The 16,518-nt window shown below is 43.5% G+C and overlaps 1 protein-coding gene across 1 annotated transcript in view; it reads left to right on the top strand.

Moving 5' to 3' along the window:
• Positions 1 to 16,518, top strand: part of LOC311049623 (signal transducer and activator of transcription 1-like) — a 37,846-nt gene that overhangs the window by 15,069 nt on the left and 6,259 nt on the right. The window contains exons 11-20 of the mRNA XM_084063354.1: positions 1,698 to 1,757; positions 1,853 to 1,867; positions 2,487 to 2,589; positions 3,031 to 3,063; positions 5,170 to 5,253; positions 5,382 to 5,480; positions 6,674 to 6,815; positions 13,807 to 13,847; positions 13,974 to 14,050; positions 16,058 to 16,200. Of these exons, the coding sequence (XP_083919480.1) occupies positions 1,698 to 1,757; positions 1,853 to 1,867; positions 2,487 to 2,589; positions 3,031 to 3,063; positions 5,170 to 5,253; positions 5,382 to 5,480; positions 6,674 to 6,815; positions 13,807 to 13,847; positions 13,974 to 14,050; positions 16,058 to 16,200 (797 nt within the window). The remainder of the gene's footprint in view (positions 1 to 1,697; positions 1,758 to 1,852; positions 1,868 to 2,486; positions 2,590 to 3,030; positions 3,064 to 5,169; positions 5,254 to 5,381; positions 5,481 to 6,673; positions 6,816 to 13,806; positions 13,848 to 13,973; positions 14,051 to 16,057; positions 16,201 to 16,518) is intronic.

Here is a 16,518-nt window from a genome sequence, read left to right as displayed (position 1 = left end):
CCCGCATGGCCCCCAGTCGGGCCACTCTCAGGCGCTCAGAGAAGACTGCGCAGTACAGGCAGCCATTAGGGCGCCTCACCGCCTCCTCTGCATGGGCCAGCCCCAGGCAGTGCATGCAAGATGCATGCGCATCCCCAGGTGGGATGTCCTCTCTGCACCTGATACAAAGGGCTGACATCCTGTAGTGGACCCGTGCACCTGGCACGCCGTGGCAGGGTCACCTCTCCCTATGCACTGCACCCGGTAAGGGAATTACCAGGGGAGAGGCCCAATGACAATGGCCGCCCCGTAAGGGTCTTACACCTGGGTCACACTTGTAACTGAAAACACTACACTTATCCCCTAAACAGTAATACATGTAGTCAGCAAACAAAAAACTGACCAGGCGTCCAGGTTATGGAGATGCCTGTCAGCTAAGGGAGAATAACAGTCAACACCAGGTTATGGGGAAAACTGACTGAAAACACAACTTAACTTGAAATATAAAGCACAGACTGACCAGGCTTCCAGGTTATGGAGATGCCTGTCAGCTAAGGGAGAATAACAGTCAGCACCAGGTTATGGGGAAAACTCAACTGAAAACACAAAACTTGCTAAATATAAAGCAGAATTTCCTTTAATTGGGATTCCTGCAAAACAAGGAAAGAAAGCACAAAAAGACCTCAGAACAGCTAGCAAAGCTAGTACAAGCTGAGGCTTGGTTAGTGCAGCCAGCTGCTAACCAGCGCTAACAGCGCTACAAACATTTAGCAACCAGCATAAATGGTACACACGGCACAATAATCAAGAGTTCTCGTGAGGAGGGCTACAAAGCTAGCAGCTCCAGGCTAAACCTAGCCACTGAGAACACTTGGATGTGAAATAATTGAGCTATAGTAGAGGTTACATACCTTCTCTGCTCACTTACCGACCTTGAACCTGAATGTTCCGCCGAGAAATGAAAAAGCAGGCGCGCGTGGGTGTGGTGTGCCTATATAGGGGAGGCCACACCCCCACGCACGCACAGGTGCGCACGGTAGTGAATCAGTTAATCCTTACCTCGAATGTATCCCTCCGCTGCGGAGTGATACCCACATTGGAGTGATCCAATGAGGGGAAACATAACCAGCTCTACCCTCCTTTGGTGGAGGGTGTAGCTGGAAAAGTTTGAGGTTAGCTGGTTTTGTCAGAAGCGCTTTTTAATACGTTTCATTGGTTCAATATGTTTTTAATCAACACACAGACGTAAAGGGTGTTCAATAGCACTGATTTATGGGGGAAAAATGCAAAAGCGGAAAAATGGAGTTTGCAGGTTTCTGCCCGACAGCAAATCGTCAAAGCTGTCGGTCAAACCACCTAACTCCAACTCAGGTTACATTTTGTTATGTTTTTGTCTGACTTCGTCATTTTAATCAATGATGGACATAACAATTATCTCCACATTCACTGGTCAAAAACCTCCTAACTCCACTTGAGCTGTATTTGGGTAAAGTGATGATAATATAAGGACACATTCAAGTATCTGACAATATACAAAGTCACCATACCAACTTTGATGAGTATTGTGTTGTTTCAAAAACATGTTTGTTGCTTTCATTTCCTGAAAAGTTAATATTTTGGACATAGTTGGTTTCTGCCCGACAGCATTGATATACTGTATGTATATAGAGTACTATATAGTACATAATCTATACATATAATCATTACACTGTCTTCAGGTTTCTGGCCAAGCTCCATGAATTCAGCTGTCTTCTCAAAGTGCAGCCAGTTTTCCAGGAGTAAGTGAACAACAGTCTACATTATCATATTTTATTTTATTAATTATTCATGAAAATATTGTTTTCTAATGTTATTTGTGTCTTTTTATCCACAGCAGCAGTGTTAAAGGGTATGTCTGTTTATCAATATTACCACTACTGCTACTACTACTAATAATAATAATAATAATAATAATAATAAGTAACTATCCTTTTCTACCCCGGATTTGAACCTGGTTTCCTGCTATTAAGTGCTGACATTTTTACCATTGAGCTAATAGAGCCTGCCTGCTTGCTCGGGGGATAAATTGAATCTTGACCATAAGGTCAAAATGTGTGTCAGATCCTGTGTCTAGGTGAGACATGACCTTTGACACGACCTAAGCAGGGAGACAAAATACAACAACCCCAATTGTATAAGTTATATTGTATCAATATACTCTACCATACAGATTGTATACGTTATATTGTATTAACATACTCTATCATACAGATTGGACAAAATTACATTGTATTAATTAAAAAAGTGAATATATATATATATATATATATATATATATATAGATAGATAGATAGATAGATAGATAGATAGATAGATAGATTTCGTTTTTCAACATTAAACATTTGTTGAATACAGGGGCATACATATACTGCGATGGTGCTTTAAGTGTGTCCAGATCATTAACTGATTTACACAAGTGAAAAAAATGAACCGTTACAAGTGTAATTAGATTCCTTAAACATCCCCAGGTTTCGCAAATTTGCCTTCAATGTTAAAGATGGAAAAGACCAAAGCAAAGTCCTAGATCTGGAGACCCCTAGTGGTGGACTGGTGGCAGAATTCGGACTCCTGGTGAGAACAACGAGATACGACAAAGTTTCAAGTAAACAAAGTGTAGCTAAAGCAGTAGAAAGGAAGAAATTAAGCGCGCACACACACACACACACACACACACACACACACACACACACACACACACACACACACACACACACACACACACACTTATATGATAATGTACAATTTAATTTGATGTTATTATGACATTTGATATAATGTTATACCACTGCTAATGCACCTTGGCTTCACTAATTATAGGAATGCCTGAATATAAGTGTGAATCTACTGTAATTGTGAATATAAACTTGAATAAGTGTGAATGTAGGTGTGTGAATGTGTGAATTATGAAGAATATTGTAAAGTGCCTTTCAGTGGTTGGAAAAGAGTTAGAAAAAGTGTTCTATAAATGCATTCCAATGATCAATAATCATTACTCTGTGTTTTTTCCTCTAGTCACTAAAGGAGAAACACAGGAGGTCTACTGAGGTATGATGTTTTAACCTTACAACCAGGGGTCACAGAGGGGTCTCAGAGTTACGGGGGTCCTTGCAAATAAAACATTTGAGAACCACTAGTACTTTCTGTTGTTGTTTTAGAACCACTGTCCTAGTGGACTCCCAATGTGCCATAGTCACGTAGTAAATCAGTGTCATACATTTTCTGAAGAAAACCTGGAGTCTGACATTCATTAATTGGGTCTTATGATCAAAATAAGAATATTATAATGGTGTGTAAAAAAGAAAATCTAAAATGTGCCACGAACGAGACCAAGTCTTTGCCACGGACACATTTGTCCATGTACGGACATATTGATGACCCCTGCCTACAACTAATCATGCCACGTCATTAAAGTAATACTAGGTAACTTTTTCAACAAAACTAAAGTTAAATTGTATATCTTTTGTGAGTGGCAAATGTTTCACAACACCCACTCCATGAATTTCACCCCCGAAAGCCTTTTCTATTATAATTTCTATTGAAAAGGTGGCTCGGTGAGCCTTTCCCGCGAAAATGACGTCATCCGGCCGGAAAACAGAAAAGGAAATGCACCGGTTTCTTGTTTGGCCAGGAACTACCGCACCGGTTTCCTGTTTGGCCAGGAACTACCGCGCTAATAACAAAAAGGAATCTCATGCTGTTTTTAAGAGATTGTAGGATTTGAAGATCGAAAAACAACAGAAAAAGAAAACACAGCTCACGGTAACTAAAGCTCCACTGGCGAGAAACAATCCACAGATAGTATAAAACAATTAAAAGAACGCTTTTTGAAACGCTTCCGTCTTCCGTGAAAACAGATGGAATTCTAGGTAACGCAGGAATAAACAAACGGCCTGCAGTGACGGTAATGACCAGCAGAGGCTGCTAAAAATCGTTATTTGTGGAACTGCATTGTACTACTTTAAGCCCTCCCACCACAGAGCCTAGCCAATCACTCATGTGACGGCATTAAGTCGACCTACCACACAAGTGGACTTGAGATCAAATGTACCTTTTTTCCTGCGATTTCATTGGCCACTGTCCCCCACGCAGTGGGGGTACCATTGTCTCTCAAATATCGATTACCGTAGCTTTGCTTACACAACATTTCAATCCCACTCACACCTCACAGGTACGCTAGAAATCGAATGTATAACTCCTTTGGCTAAAACCTAATGTATCACTCGGAATGTGTGTCCGGGAGGAAAATATTCCCAGAAACCTAGCCAGTGGCAATCCACGTCGTTAAATACCCGCAGTTCAGTCGCTTTTACTTTGGAAAAAATGATTCACTGGTAGCGACAGAATAAACAAAGATTAATTACATAGATTAACTTTTGAAAGTTACGTTTATGTCTGCTGTCTGCAGCCAGCGTCTGTCTCCATGTGCCCAGATGCATATCGAACTCATTGAGGAGCATAGACAAGACGAGGGAAAGTGCGCTCCATTGGGAATGGTAACTAAGAGATCTGATGTGTAAAATGTAATCTTATTACAAAAACGGCACTCGTTTTGAGCCACACGCACAGGCGTGGCTGTTTGCAGCAGCACACAGACACATTGCTCAGATGAATTACAACCGATACAGTGAGGATTATTGTGATTAGACATTTAGAGGTTAGGTTTATGGGTTCGGATTGGAGTTATTTTAAATACAGTTTTCATTGAAATGTTTATTTCGAGGGAGAGTTTGCTTTGCTAGGTTTTGAGCTGACAGTGACAGTGATCCCATTAATTGAAACAATGAGGCATCTCCAGGTGGTCTGAGGTGTGAATACCTGCCCTGCTTGGGGGAGAGTGAGTGAGAGCTGTCAATCTAACCGAAAATGTACGTCCGGGATGGTATCAAAGTGTCATATTTTGTTGTTAGAAAACGTTTCAGAGAAAAATAAATCAATTGGATTGAATATTTATGAAAAGTCATGGAAGGGGAACCTCTGAGAGCTTCCTGAGCAAAGATAATTGACTTAAAAATCTCACATACGGCCGAGCTGACCCCTCCGACATGCAAGTGTTAATACCTATGTCATTACACCCTCCCACTATACAGAGCCTGGCCAATCATTGAATACTTACATTATTAATTCCTCCAATCTCCCATCCTTTTTTTTCAGGGTCCAGTAGGCGTCACAGAGGAACTGCATGTCATTACGTTTGTCACTCAACTGCACAAGGACGGCTTATTGGTCAACATACAGGTGAGGATGATGATGGTGTCAGACATAACATTACATTAACCATAATGCATTGTGTTGTAGTCCTCCAGTCTACCAGCAGTAGTGATATCCAGCAGTAACTACGTTAACCACAATGCATTGTGTTGTAGTCCTCCAGTCTACCAGTGGTAGTGATATCCAGCAGTAATCAGGTTCCTACAGCCTGGGCCTCCATCCTCTGGTACAACATGATGGACCCTGAACACCAGGTTAATATGACGCACGCACGCACGTACGCACGCACGCACGCACGCACGCACGCACGCACGCACGCACGCACGCACGCACGCACGCACGCACGCACGCACGCACGCACACACGCGCACACACACACACACACACACACACACACACACACACACACTTTGTCATGTTGTCCGACTATGCTGCATTATCACATTTGCATGTCACATTGTGACATTTTGCGTAGACGAGTCAAAACTACACCAGATTGATAAATGCTGACAAGTGCAAATTAAGACCTGCCATTGTGTGTTTTGTATTTAAAGGTAGGGTAAGTGATATTTGTTGGTTAAAACAAAAAGTATTTTGTTAAAAGGTTAAAGCACTATATTCTGATAGTAATCATTAGCCTGATTTTCAGACTGAAGTTGCGTGGAGCTTCAGTCTGAAATTGGCTCCAGTGTCGGGGATTACAAGGGGGATGGGATTAGAAATTCGCTAAACCAATCCTAAGGGATCCCCACGCCCACCTCCGCCTCTCATTGGACAACGCATTTTGTACTGGAGAAGTAGGTTCACATTTACAACTCCAGACCAAGAGGCAGTCCACTCAGAGTGGGCGGGGTCGATGGTATGGAACCAGGCTAAGTAATCATTGCTATAGAGTGTTTGTTCAGTAACAGGAGTCTCCCCGTCTCTCCAGCTCTTTAATAAACAGAAAATACATTTTCCGGTAGGTGTCAAAATCTCAGCCAATCAGGAGAAAGTACCCATTTTTAAGCTTCAGTTTTATAGTGTTCCAGTTCCAATTTTGCCTGCTCATTTCTTAGTGTCATCACTTCCAATTCCACTTGTTTAACCTAGATATCCTGATTGAGTTCTCTATCCTGATTGGATAAAATTGGAAATTAAACTGAAACTGAAACGAAAATGCATTTTCTGTATTATAAAGAGCTGGAGAGACAAGGAGACTCCTGTTACTGAACAAACACTCTATAGCAATGAGTACTATCAGAATATAGAGCTATTTAACACTTATTTCAACCAAAGAAAATCACTTACCCTACTTTTAAGGACCTGTCATTGTGTGTTTTGTATTTCAGGACCTTTCATTGTGTGTTTTGTATTTCAGGACCTGTCATTGTGTGTTCTGTATTTCAGGACCTTTCATTGTGTGTTTTGTATTTCAGGACCTGTCATTGTGTGTTTTGTATTTTAGGACCTGTCATTGTTCGTCAGTCCTCCTCCAGTACCATGGCAGGTCCTGTCAGATGTGTTGAGCTGGCAGTTTAAATCCATCAGCAGACTGAGACGAGGCCTCGACCACCTGCAACTAAACACTATTAGAGACAAACTGACTGGTCTGTCTGTCTGTCTGTCTGTCTGTCTGTCTGTCTGTCTGTCTGTCTGTCTGTCCGAATGAACACACATGATAGAATGAGACACTTGTGAAAAAGACAAGGTAAACACATACATAGAATGCAGGGGACCGTACCTATGTTCCCCAGGTTCTATGTTCCCCACAAAAAAGGTTCTATGTTCCCCACTTACCAAAAAAGGTTCTATGTTCCCTGGGTTCTATGTTCCCCTTTTACCTAAAAAAAGGTTCTATGTTCCCCACTTACCCAAAAAAGGTTCTATGTTCCCCATTAACAAAAAAAAGGTTCTATGTTCCCCGCTCACCCAAAAATGCAGGAAACATACATTTTTTATTTCCAATTATTAATAACATCTCTGAACACACAACTGAACATAATGGGGATAAATTACTATCAGAAACTTGCCCGCCTTTGCCCCCCTTTCCCCTGGCAGCCATCTTGGTGATATAGAGCACCTTGTAGCAACTCATAATGTAATAACGGCGTAATAACAGTTCATAATATAATAAACTAAATGTCATAAAAGCTCATAATATAATAAAATCATGAGCGGTAGCGCAATAACGGGTTTTTGCATAATATAATAACGTAATAATTTGTTACATTAAGATTTTTTTTTAAATAATTGTTTTTGGCTTTATCTGCCTTTTATTAGATAGTATACAGTAGTCTGAGAGGAAATGGGGGGAGAGAGATGGAAGTGAAACGCAGCAAAGTCCGTCAGGATCGGGAGTCGAACCCGCGACACGCTGTGCCCGGACCGCCACGCCAGCTGTCCGGGCCATAACTGCTCAAATTGTTGAGAAAAGTGTTACATCTTATAATCAGTATCAGTATCATGGTCAGCATCATGCTCAGTTTCATGGCAAGTGTCAGTATCATGTTAGTATCATGGTCAGTATCATGTCAGTATCATGTCAATATCATGTCAGTATCATGTTAGTATCATGGTCAGTATCATGGTCAGTATCATGGTCAGTATCATGTCAGTATCATGTCAATATCATGTCAGTATCATGCCAGTATCATGGTAGTATCATGGTCAGTATCATGGTCAGTATCATGGTCAGTATAATGGTAGTATCATGGTCAGTATCATATCAGTATCATGTCAGTATCATGGTAGCATCATGGTCAGTATCATGGTCAGTATCATCGTAGCATCATGGTCAGTATCATGGTCAGTAACATGGTCAGTATCATGGTCAGTATCATGGTCAGTAACATGGTCAGTATCATGGTCAGTATCATGGTCAGTAACATGTCAGTATCATGGTCAGTAACATGTCAGTATCATGGTCAGTAACATGTCAGTAACATGGTCAGTAACATGTCAGTATCATGGTCAGTAACATGTCAGTAACCAGGCACTATAATAAGGTTAAAAATTATGTTTATATTCAACCACAACACTTTTTATCTACCCTACCCTCAGGGAATTTCCTGTGTAAAGGTTGTATTAATTGTAATACCATGATAACAGGAGACTCACCCTTAAAACAATTTAAGTCAAAGGGAGAATTACATGTAAGACAAAATATGTAGTTTTTTTTAAAGTGCCCTTGTGGTTTTTGCTATTTGGGAAAGACCAAAAGAGAATTGAAAACCAGAATTACGGAGCACAAGAGTAATATTAGAAATAAAGATGAGAAGTCTCCAGTTGCCAGGCACTATAATAAGGTTAAACATGACATATGTACACTGAGATTTCAAGGTTTAGAAGTAGTCAACCCACTGAGAAGAGGTGGGGACATAGACCGGGTTCTATTACAAAGGGAGGCTTACTGGATCCATACATTAAATACAGAGTTCCCTAAGGGATTGAATGAAAAATTATTATTGAATTGTTTTCTATGAATCGTTTGTTCTGGTTGTGGTGTTTGTGGAAACTTTAAGAATATTTTAGCAAAACAAATACTATGTTTAAAGGGGCTACACCATGATTTTTTGGGCTCCCCAGTGTCTCTTGTACCCCAAAACATTTTTTTTTTAACATTCAGTCATTCATTCTCATTTCAGAGATTTTCAGAATGGGCGTGTCTGAACAGGCCCCTTTAAGCTTGTATAATTGTCTCCGCCAGGCCGAAAGGCATGGCGAGAGAGTATGTTTTACCCCCTGTCCTTCCGTCCGTCCGTGTGTGTGTCCTGTCCGTGTGTTACCAGCTAATCTCCGGCACCATTGGCCCGCTCGCTGCGAAACTGCGCACACACTCGATACCAATTCAGAACCTCTGCCCCAAATGTTTCACATGGGCCTGTTATAGCGCCACCAGGAGGCCGATTTGTGCAAAACCCATTTTTTGACATTACTCCTACAGATTTTATCCAAACGTCATGCAAATCGGTACACAGTATCTCTATAGTCATGTGATCAACCCGGATCTGTCCGATTTCCCATATTCCATCCTGATTGGCTAAGGTTGGCTTCCAAAGTTTGCAGGATTGGTCCGTTTTGAACAAAATGCCTCGAATCATGAACGCAGCTTGCAATTTCCGTGAAATTTCACACGCATATTCCCACTAGGCCGAGGAAGAAATGCCACCCCTTTCACATTGGCCTGTTATAGCGCCACCAGCAGGTATAATTCAGCAAAACACATTTTTGGAACAAAATGCCTCAAATCATAAATGCAGTGTCCGATTGAAAGGCCTAAGAAGAAATGGCACCCTTTTCACATTGGCCTATTATACCGCCACCAGGAGGCCACAATAACGTACCTGACCTGGCGGAGACCTGTGCTCTGAGGAGCACCTTTTTATATGCTTTATAAATTAAGCACTTTGAAACTGAAGGTGATGGCCAATATTGATGATAGTGAAATAATAATATCGTATCGATATTGTGAGCCCAATATCGTGTATCGTATCATATGTATCGTGAAATTAATGTCGTGACACCCCTAAATAGATTGAGTCATTTCAAAGAAGTTTTCAAAACATGATATTTTGACACTTTAAAAACTGAAAAATTACAAATAACTAATGGGTATAAATACATGTATTTAAACCTTTTGAAATGTCTCACCATTTCCTGCATTTTTGGGTGAGCGGGGAACATAGAACCTTTTTTTTGGTTGAGTGGGGAACATAGAACCTTTTTTTGGATGAGTGGGGAACATAGAACCTTTTTTGGGGGAAGTGGGGAACATAGAACCTGGGGAACATAGGGATGACCCCGAATGGGGAGACTGTGTAGTGTCTCAGTAAACTAGGATCACAGGTAAACCCAGAACCTAGCATCAGTGTAAACAATATACTATGAAAATAATACTCTCTCCATTGAAACTATAGGCTACCAGGTAAACGATGAACCTAGCCACATGCAGTATGAATAACATGCTACTTAAATAACAGTCTGTTTTGATTGATTGAATGCTTTACTAACAGTTTGCAAATAGTACACAGGTACAATTTCACAATGATTGTTAAAAGGTGTAGAATACGAGTCCCCAGGCCAACACACAGAGTCAGGTCAAAGCTGTTTAACATGCACTTGGCATGGTTTTATTCAGAATAAGGCAGTTCAAAAAGGAAGCATTCAACTCAAATCTTCCCCATTGGGGGGTTTCAAATAAAGCAAGGTCAGGCTGTCAGTTTCGACCTTCTTTTCCACATTTCCATCCAGGTTTAAATGTGCACATAGTTTGCCGCCCGATGGTGAGAGTATCTGCTCAGGTGTAGAGTCAGGATCACACAGAGAGAGAGAAACACAGCACCTTTTATCCCAAACATTTAGATTGCCGGATTCCAGACAGCTGCACTCCTGTGGGGAGGCGGTCCAGCATATCACACTGATTGAGTAGTGATTTGGGAACGTACCTCCCTTCGATGATGCAGCCTAAGGGGCGGGGCCTTCCCAGGTGCTGATTTTGGCCCTCTCTGTGTGTGCTGAGCCTGCAATAGAAACTCTCACCTGTTCGGGGGAGTACAGTGCCTGCCGGCACTACACATTTCCCCCCCCAAGCTCCTTGCTCGGTCTAGGGGCTTTCCGGTCATCACCCTCATGCATGCGGGACATGGCGTCCGCGTGTCGCATCTCCTTCCCTGGCCGATGTTCAACCCTGAATTTATAATCTTGTAGTTCGACAAACCAACGGGTCACTCTGTCATTTCGGTCCTTGTTGAGGGCCATCCACTTCAGTGGCGCGTGATCGGTGACCAGTGTGAACTGCCTCCCCCACAGATAGTACCGCAGATGATGGATGGCCCATTTCACTGCCAGACATTCCTTTTCGACCGTAGAGTAGTTCTTCTCATGGGGCAGCAACTTCCGGCTTATATACGTCACGGGATGTTCATCTCCGTCGATAGTCTGGGCCAGGACTGCACCAACGCCGGTACCAGAGGCGTCCGTGTGGAGGACGAAGGGCCTGGTGAAGTCGGGGGCCACCAGGACGGGTTCCTCACACAGGGCATTCTTCAGGGTCCGGAACGCCTCTTCGGCCTCCCTGGTCCACTTCACATGGTGGGGTAGGTTCTGGCGGGTTAGTTCGTGAAGGGGGGCGGCGATCATCGCAAAATTCCTTACGAACTTCTGGTAATAGGCTACCAGACCCAGGAATGACTTCACTTGCTTCTTGGTGATGGGGCGCGGCCACCGCTGTATCTTCTCGACCTTCCGGACCTGGGGCCTCACACATCCCCTTCCTATGGTGTAGCCAAGGTAGTCCGTCTCAGTCCACCCCAGACGGCACTTCTTCGCGTTGGCGGTCAGACCGGCCCGCCGCAAGGCTCCCAGGATGGCCTCCAGGTGTTGGGTCCAGGTGGCGCTGTGGACGACGATGTCGTCCAGGTAGGCGGCCGCGTACGAGCGGTGCGGTCGGAGGACTCGATCCATGAGGCGCTGGAAGGTGGCGGGGGCACCATGGAGACCAAACGGCAGGACCCGGTACTGGAAGAGGCCGTCTGGGGTGGCGAAGGCAGTCTTGGCCCTCGCTCCGGGGGTCAGGGGAACCTGCCAGTATCCCTTCGTCAGGTCCAAGGTGCTGACATACCTGGCAGGGCCCAACCGCTCGATCAGCTCATCGACTCGTGGCATGGGGTATGCGTCGAAGGTCGAGATATCGTTCAACTTCCGGAAGTCGTTGCAGAAGCGCAGGCTTCCATCTGGCTTCGGAACGATTACAATCGGGCTGGACCAGGGGCTAAAGGATTCTTCGATAACCCCGAGGTCCAGCATCTTCTTTACTTCTTCCCGAATGGCCTCCCTCCGGGCCTCGGGGATCCTGTATGGCCTCTGCCGCACCACCTGGCCGGGTGGGGTTTCGATGTCATGCTGGACGACAGTTGTGTGCCCAGGCAGCTCCGAGAAGATGTCCTTGCTGCGGTTCAGGAGCTCCTTCACATCCTGGACCTGCTCGTCTCACTCCTGGAGGACCTCAGCATCTCCACGCTGACCTGGTAGTTCTCAAGGAGGGCCACCATGTTCTCCACCGACGAGGGGCTCACCTGAGAGGCATACTTCCGAGCATCGGGCGGCAGTGCACGAATACAGCGGTCGATCACAATTCTTTCTAACCACGGGGGTTCCCCGCCGGTGGTGAGCCACCCATTGGCGAGGCGTCGGAGCTCAGCGACCTGGGCTCGTGGAGGCAGTGTGGGGTGGAAAACCCAAGCATGAAAGCGCTGAGCCCTCGCCGGCAGGCTGTAGCCTTGGCTAGCTAGGATAGCTGCTTTCAGTTTGGTGAAGTCACGGGCGTCGGCTGCAGACAGGTCCCGGCAAACTCGCTGGGCTTCACCGGTTAGAAATGGTGCAATGATACTGGCCCACTCGGCGGCAGGCCAGCGTTCTCTAATTGCAGTGCGTTCAAACAATTCAATGTATGCTTCAATATCATCTTCGGGGCTTTGTTTAGAAAGGACGGCGCCCGGAGGCCGTGGAACAGAGCTGTCTTTGTCAATTTTCTTTAAGAGTTCTTTTACCGCATTTTGTAATTCAGTTTGGCTTTTTAGCAAGGCGCTGAGTGCACCGGCGTGCTCCATGCTGAGGTTGGCGTGGGTCAGAAACTACCCGTATTCTCCACCATTTGTAGAATACGAGTCCCCAGGCCAACACACAGAGTCAGGTCAAAGCTGTTTAACATGCACTTGGCATGGTTTTATTCAGAATAAGGCAGTTCAAAAAGGAAGCATTCAACTCAAATCTTCTTCCCCATTGGGGGGTTTCAAATAAAGCAAGGTCAGGCTGTCAGTTTCGGCCTTCTTTTCCACATTTCCATCCAGGTTTAAATGTGCACATAGTTTGCCGCCCGATGGTGAGAGTATCTGCTCAGGTGTAGAGTCAGGATCACACAGAGAGAGAGAAACACAGCACCTTTTATCCCAAACATTTAGATTGCCGGATTCCAGACAGCTGCACTCCTGTGGGGAGGCGGTCCAGCATATCACACTGATTGAGTAGTGATTTGGGAACGTACCTCCCTTCGATGATGCAGCCTAAGGGGCGGGGCCTTCCCAGGTGCTGATTTTGGCCCTCTCTTTGTGTGCTGAGCCTGCAATAGAAACTCTCACCTGTTCGGGGGAGTACAGTGCCAGCCGGGACTCCACAAAGGATAACACAAAAACCCCTAGGGGCTTGTTTCCATTGTGGTCCTGTGTATTCATTCATTCATCAAGAACATGTACAATTATGATACCAGGTAAGCAATGAACCATCTGTCTAAACAAGCCTAAGTAACACAAACATGAGTACAAATGACCATGGTAAGTCTGCATGGTTGTCAAGACTAGGTTAAGATGAACAATAGTCACAGCATGGACACTAGAGACAAGACCGGAAACACTTCAAAATAAGGTATAGACACAGGAAACACAAGAACAGTACTTCAAAATAAGGTACATATCATGAGAATAAGATACATATCATGACGCTGACTTGTGCCAAGTTTTGATTGGTTCACAAAGTGCACACACACTCTTATTGGACTGGATTGCTATAGCAACCAGACAGTGATGTTTGTTTACATTCTTACAGATGACCCTGATGACATCATCACCTGGAGCCGCTTCTGCAAGGTAGTGTGTCTGAATAAAGGAGCATTTGTGTGTGTGTGTGTGTGTGTGTGTGTGTGTGTGTGTGTGTGTGTGTGTGTGTGTGTGCATATGGAAAAATTAACATATTTAATTTATGTTTTTGTCCAGAATGAGGGCGTGTGGGTTTGGCTCGACGGAATCCTGGAATTGATCAAGAAATATCTGCCGGACCTCTGGGATGCAGGGTGAGATGATACCAGGGCAGGAATTTCACGGCGGCCACGGCGGCCATGGCCGTCGTTGCCCCTCTCATTGGCCGTGTGACCCTCGAATAATGACATGCCTTCACGGCCACAGTGGCCGTGGTGCCCCAGCTGCGCCCAGCAACTGATTTCACAGTTTTTCCTCTGCGCGATTTTCTTGTCAATACGTTTGTTTTTAGTCACCAGTCCCTTTGGTTGAGCTGCGCAGCTACAACACAGTGGTAGGTAGGTTTGATTTTAAGCCTCCTATGAACCTTCGGAATCCCGCAACATAGTGTAATAGACACAAAAGCATTACCGGGCCAAACAGGCGATAAATCTAACGCAGCCTGAACTAATCAATGGTAGGTTTGATTTCTAGCCTGAGAGAGAGAGAGAGAGAGAAAGAGAGGATTCTGTAGTCCTACAGACCGATGTGCCCCGATGTTTTTTTCAACAGCAAAATATAGATGAATACATCTAATAAAATACAGCAAAATCCACAAATTATGAGTCTTAATATAAAGCAAGCAACAGAATAACTGCAAACAAATTAAAAGTGTAGGCTATCAATATCATACAAAAGAGTGACCTCACCGCTCTGATGGACAAGAAATAAATCCTTTTGCAAACCACATCCATGATATCTGTTCGTTTGTCAACAATGTTCTAATTGGGAAGTTTATTTCAGCAGAATGTGACAGTTTTAGTCAGTTTTTTGGTGCGCAACACAGCCCTCGTTTAAGTGATTGCTTTCACCTGCTGCTGCAGTGTGCGGAGCTTGTGCGCAACAGGGCATATCTCCGCCAAGCCAGGGTGACCTACCCAGGGCCATGAAATTCATATGCAGGCATAGTAGCCAATTAGAATGAAATCTGCAAAAACGGACTAATATGCTGATACAGAACCATATATTGGCTATATATTATGGCTCTCAGGTGGAAATCTTGTATGTTCCTTTTTTATTATTATTTAAAAACAATTTAAAATCATGAAAATAGCCAATCTACAAGCTGTAATTATTAATAATTAAGAAATACTATATTTTAAAGAGAGAGAAAATCAACTAAAGTCATTATTAGTGCAAGTTCAATCACATTTCATTTGAATGAAAATAACTTGTGGGGAAAATACATAAAATCTCTTTATTCTGTGAATCTAATGTGATTAATGTGACCCCTACTTCAGTCAGTGAAGTCCAGGGCTGAATGTGACATATTGAGACCTATATAACTAAATATTGGTCATTTGCCAACACATTATTTTGTGAAATAAATGGGTTATATTTCACAGATAGTTATACAATTCTTATAATATATTAAAATACAATCATCCTTAACCTTCAAGTTAAATGCATTATTTCCGGGGACTTAAACACTTTTTTTTTTGGATGGCCTTCCTGCCCTGGCATTTGGCCTTTGTGCCCTCCAAAAAATTACAACACCAAAGGCCAAGTGGCCTTGCCCCTAAAATGACGAAATTCCAGGCCTGGATGATACTGATTATTATTATCATTACTATTATCAGCCTGTGCATTAAAACACAGTTCAGTTCAACGTGTACATTACACCTGTGGTCCCATGATTTTTGGGGGGTCCCCAGATGACAGCGAAGTGACAATTTAAGGACTTTTAAGACCTTTTTAATAAAATAAAAAAGAACAAGAAAATAAAGCATTACTGGATCAAAAGTAATCAACAAACTATACTATAAAAACTGGTATGGATAAGAAAGAGGCAGCAATTGTAAAAATAGCCGATCTACAAGCTCACAACGCCTTGCATTTCGAGGTGTTGTGAGCTTGTACGTAGATCTGCTATTTTCACAATATTTATATGTGGAACCGAGTCAAAAAAATGTAATGCCTACAGTTCTTGTCAGGATGTTCAAATATGATTATTTTGGGGGGTCACGGCCTGAAAAGGTATGGTTTGCCTGGCCGTGGATGCAGCAGCGGTGTTCGGGTACATCATGGTGTGTAAATTAAATTCTTTCTATCAATGGATTCAGGTGCATCATGGGATTTGTGAGTAAAGACGCGGCCCGGGCCCTGTTGATGGACAAAGCAAATGGAACTTTTCTGCTTCGCTTCAGTGACTCTGTCAGAGACGGAGCCGTTAGCTTCAGCTGGGTGGAACGCAGCAACAACGGAGGTACTGCGTTCACACGTGACTTTACAACTAGAAACTCTTAGAAACACCACATGGTAAACATATACAAATATATTATAGTATTATATACATACAGTACACGGCACTAAAAGTGTTTGCACATCAGCAGCTGAATCATCTCAGGCTCATAAAAGGAGGGGAACAGGAAACAGGCTCTGGGCAGAATGTAGGGGCAGAGGATCAGAATCAAACTTTGTCACATCACATTACAAGTAACATGGGTGAAATTTCCCAAATATTTTCTAGATTTTTTTTTTTTCAAAAATAGCAGATGTACAAGCTTGCAGGGCGGCACTAAGT

The sequence above is a fragment of the Gymnoscopelus microlampas genome, assembly GCF_963454915.1.
Source record: "Gymnoscopelus microlampas genome assembly, chromosome: 7".
In the NCBI taxonomy this organism is placed as follows: Eukaryota; Metazoa; Chordata; class Actinopteri; order Myctophiformes; family Myctophidae; genus Gymnoscopelus; species Gymnoscopelus microlampas.
The sequence above is the reverse complement of the archived record's forward strand: the minus strand, read 5'-3'. Positions and strand labels throughout refer to the sequence as shown.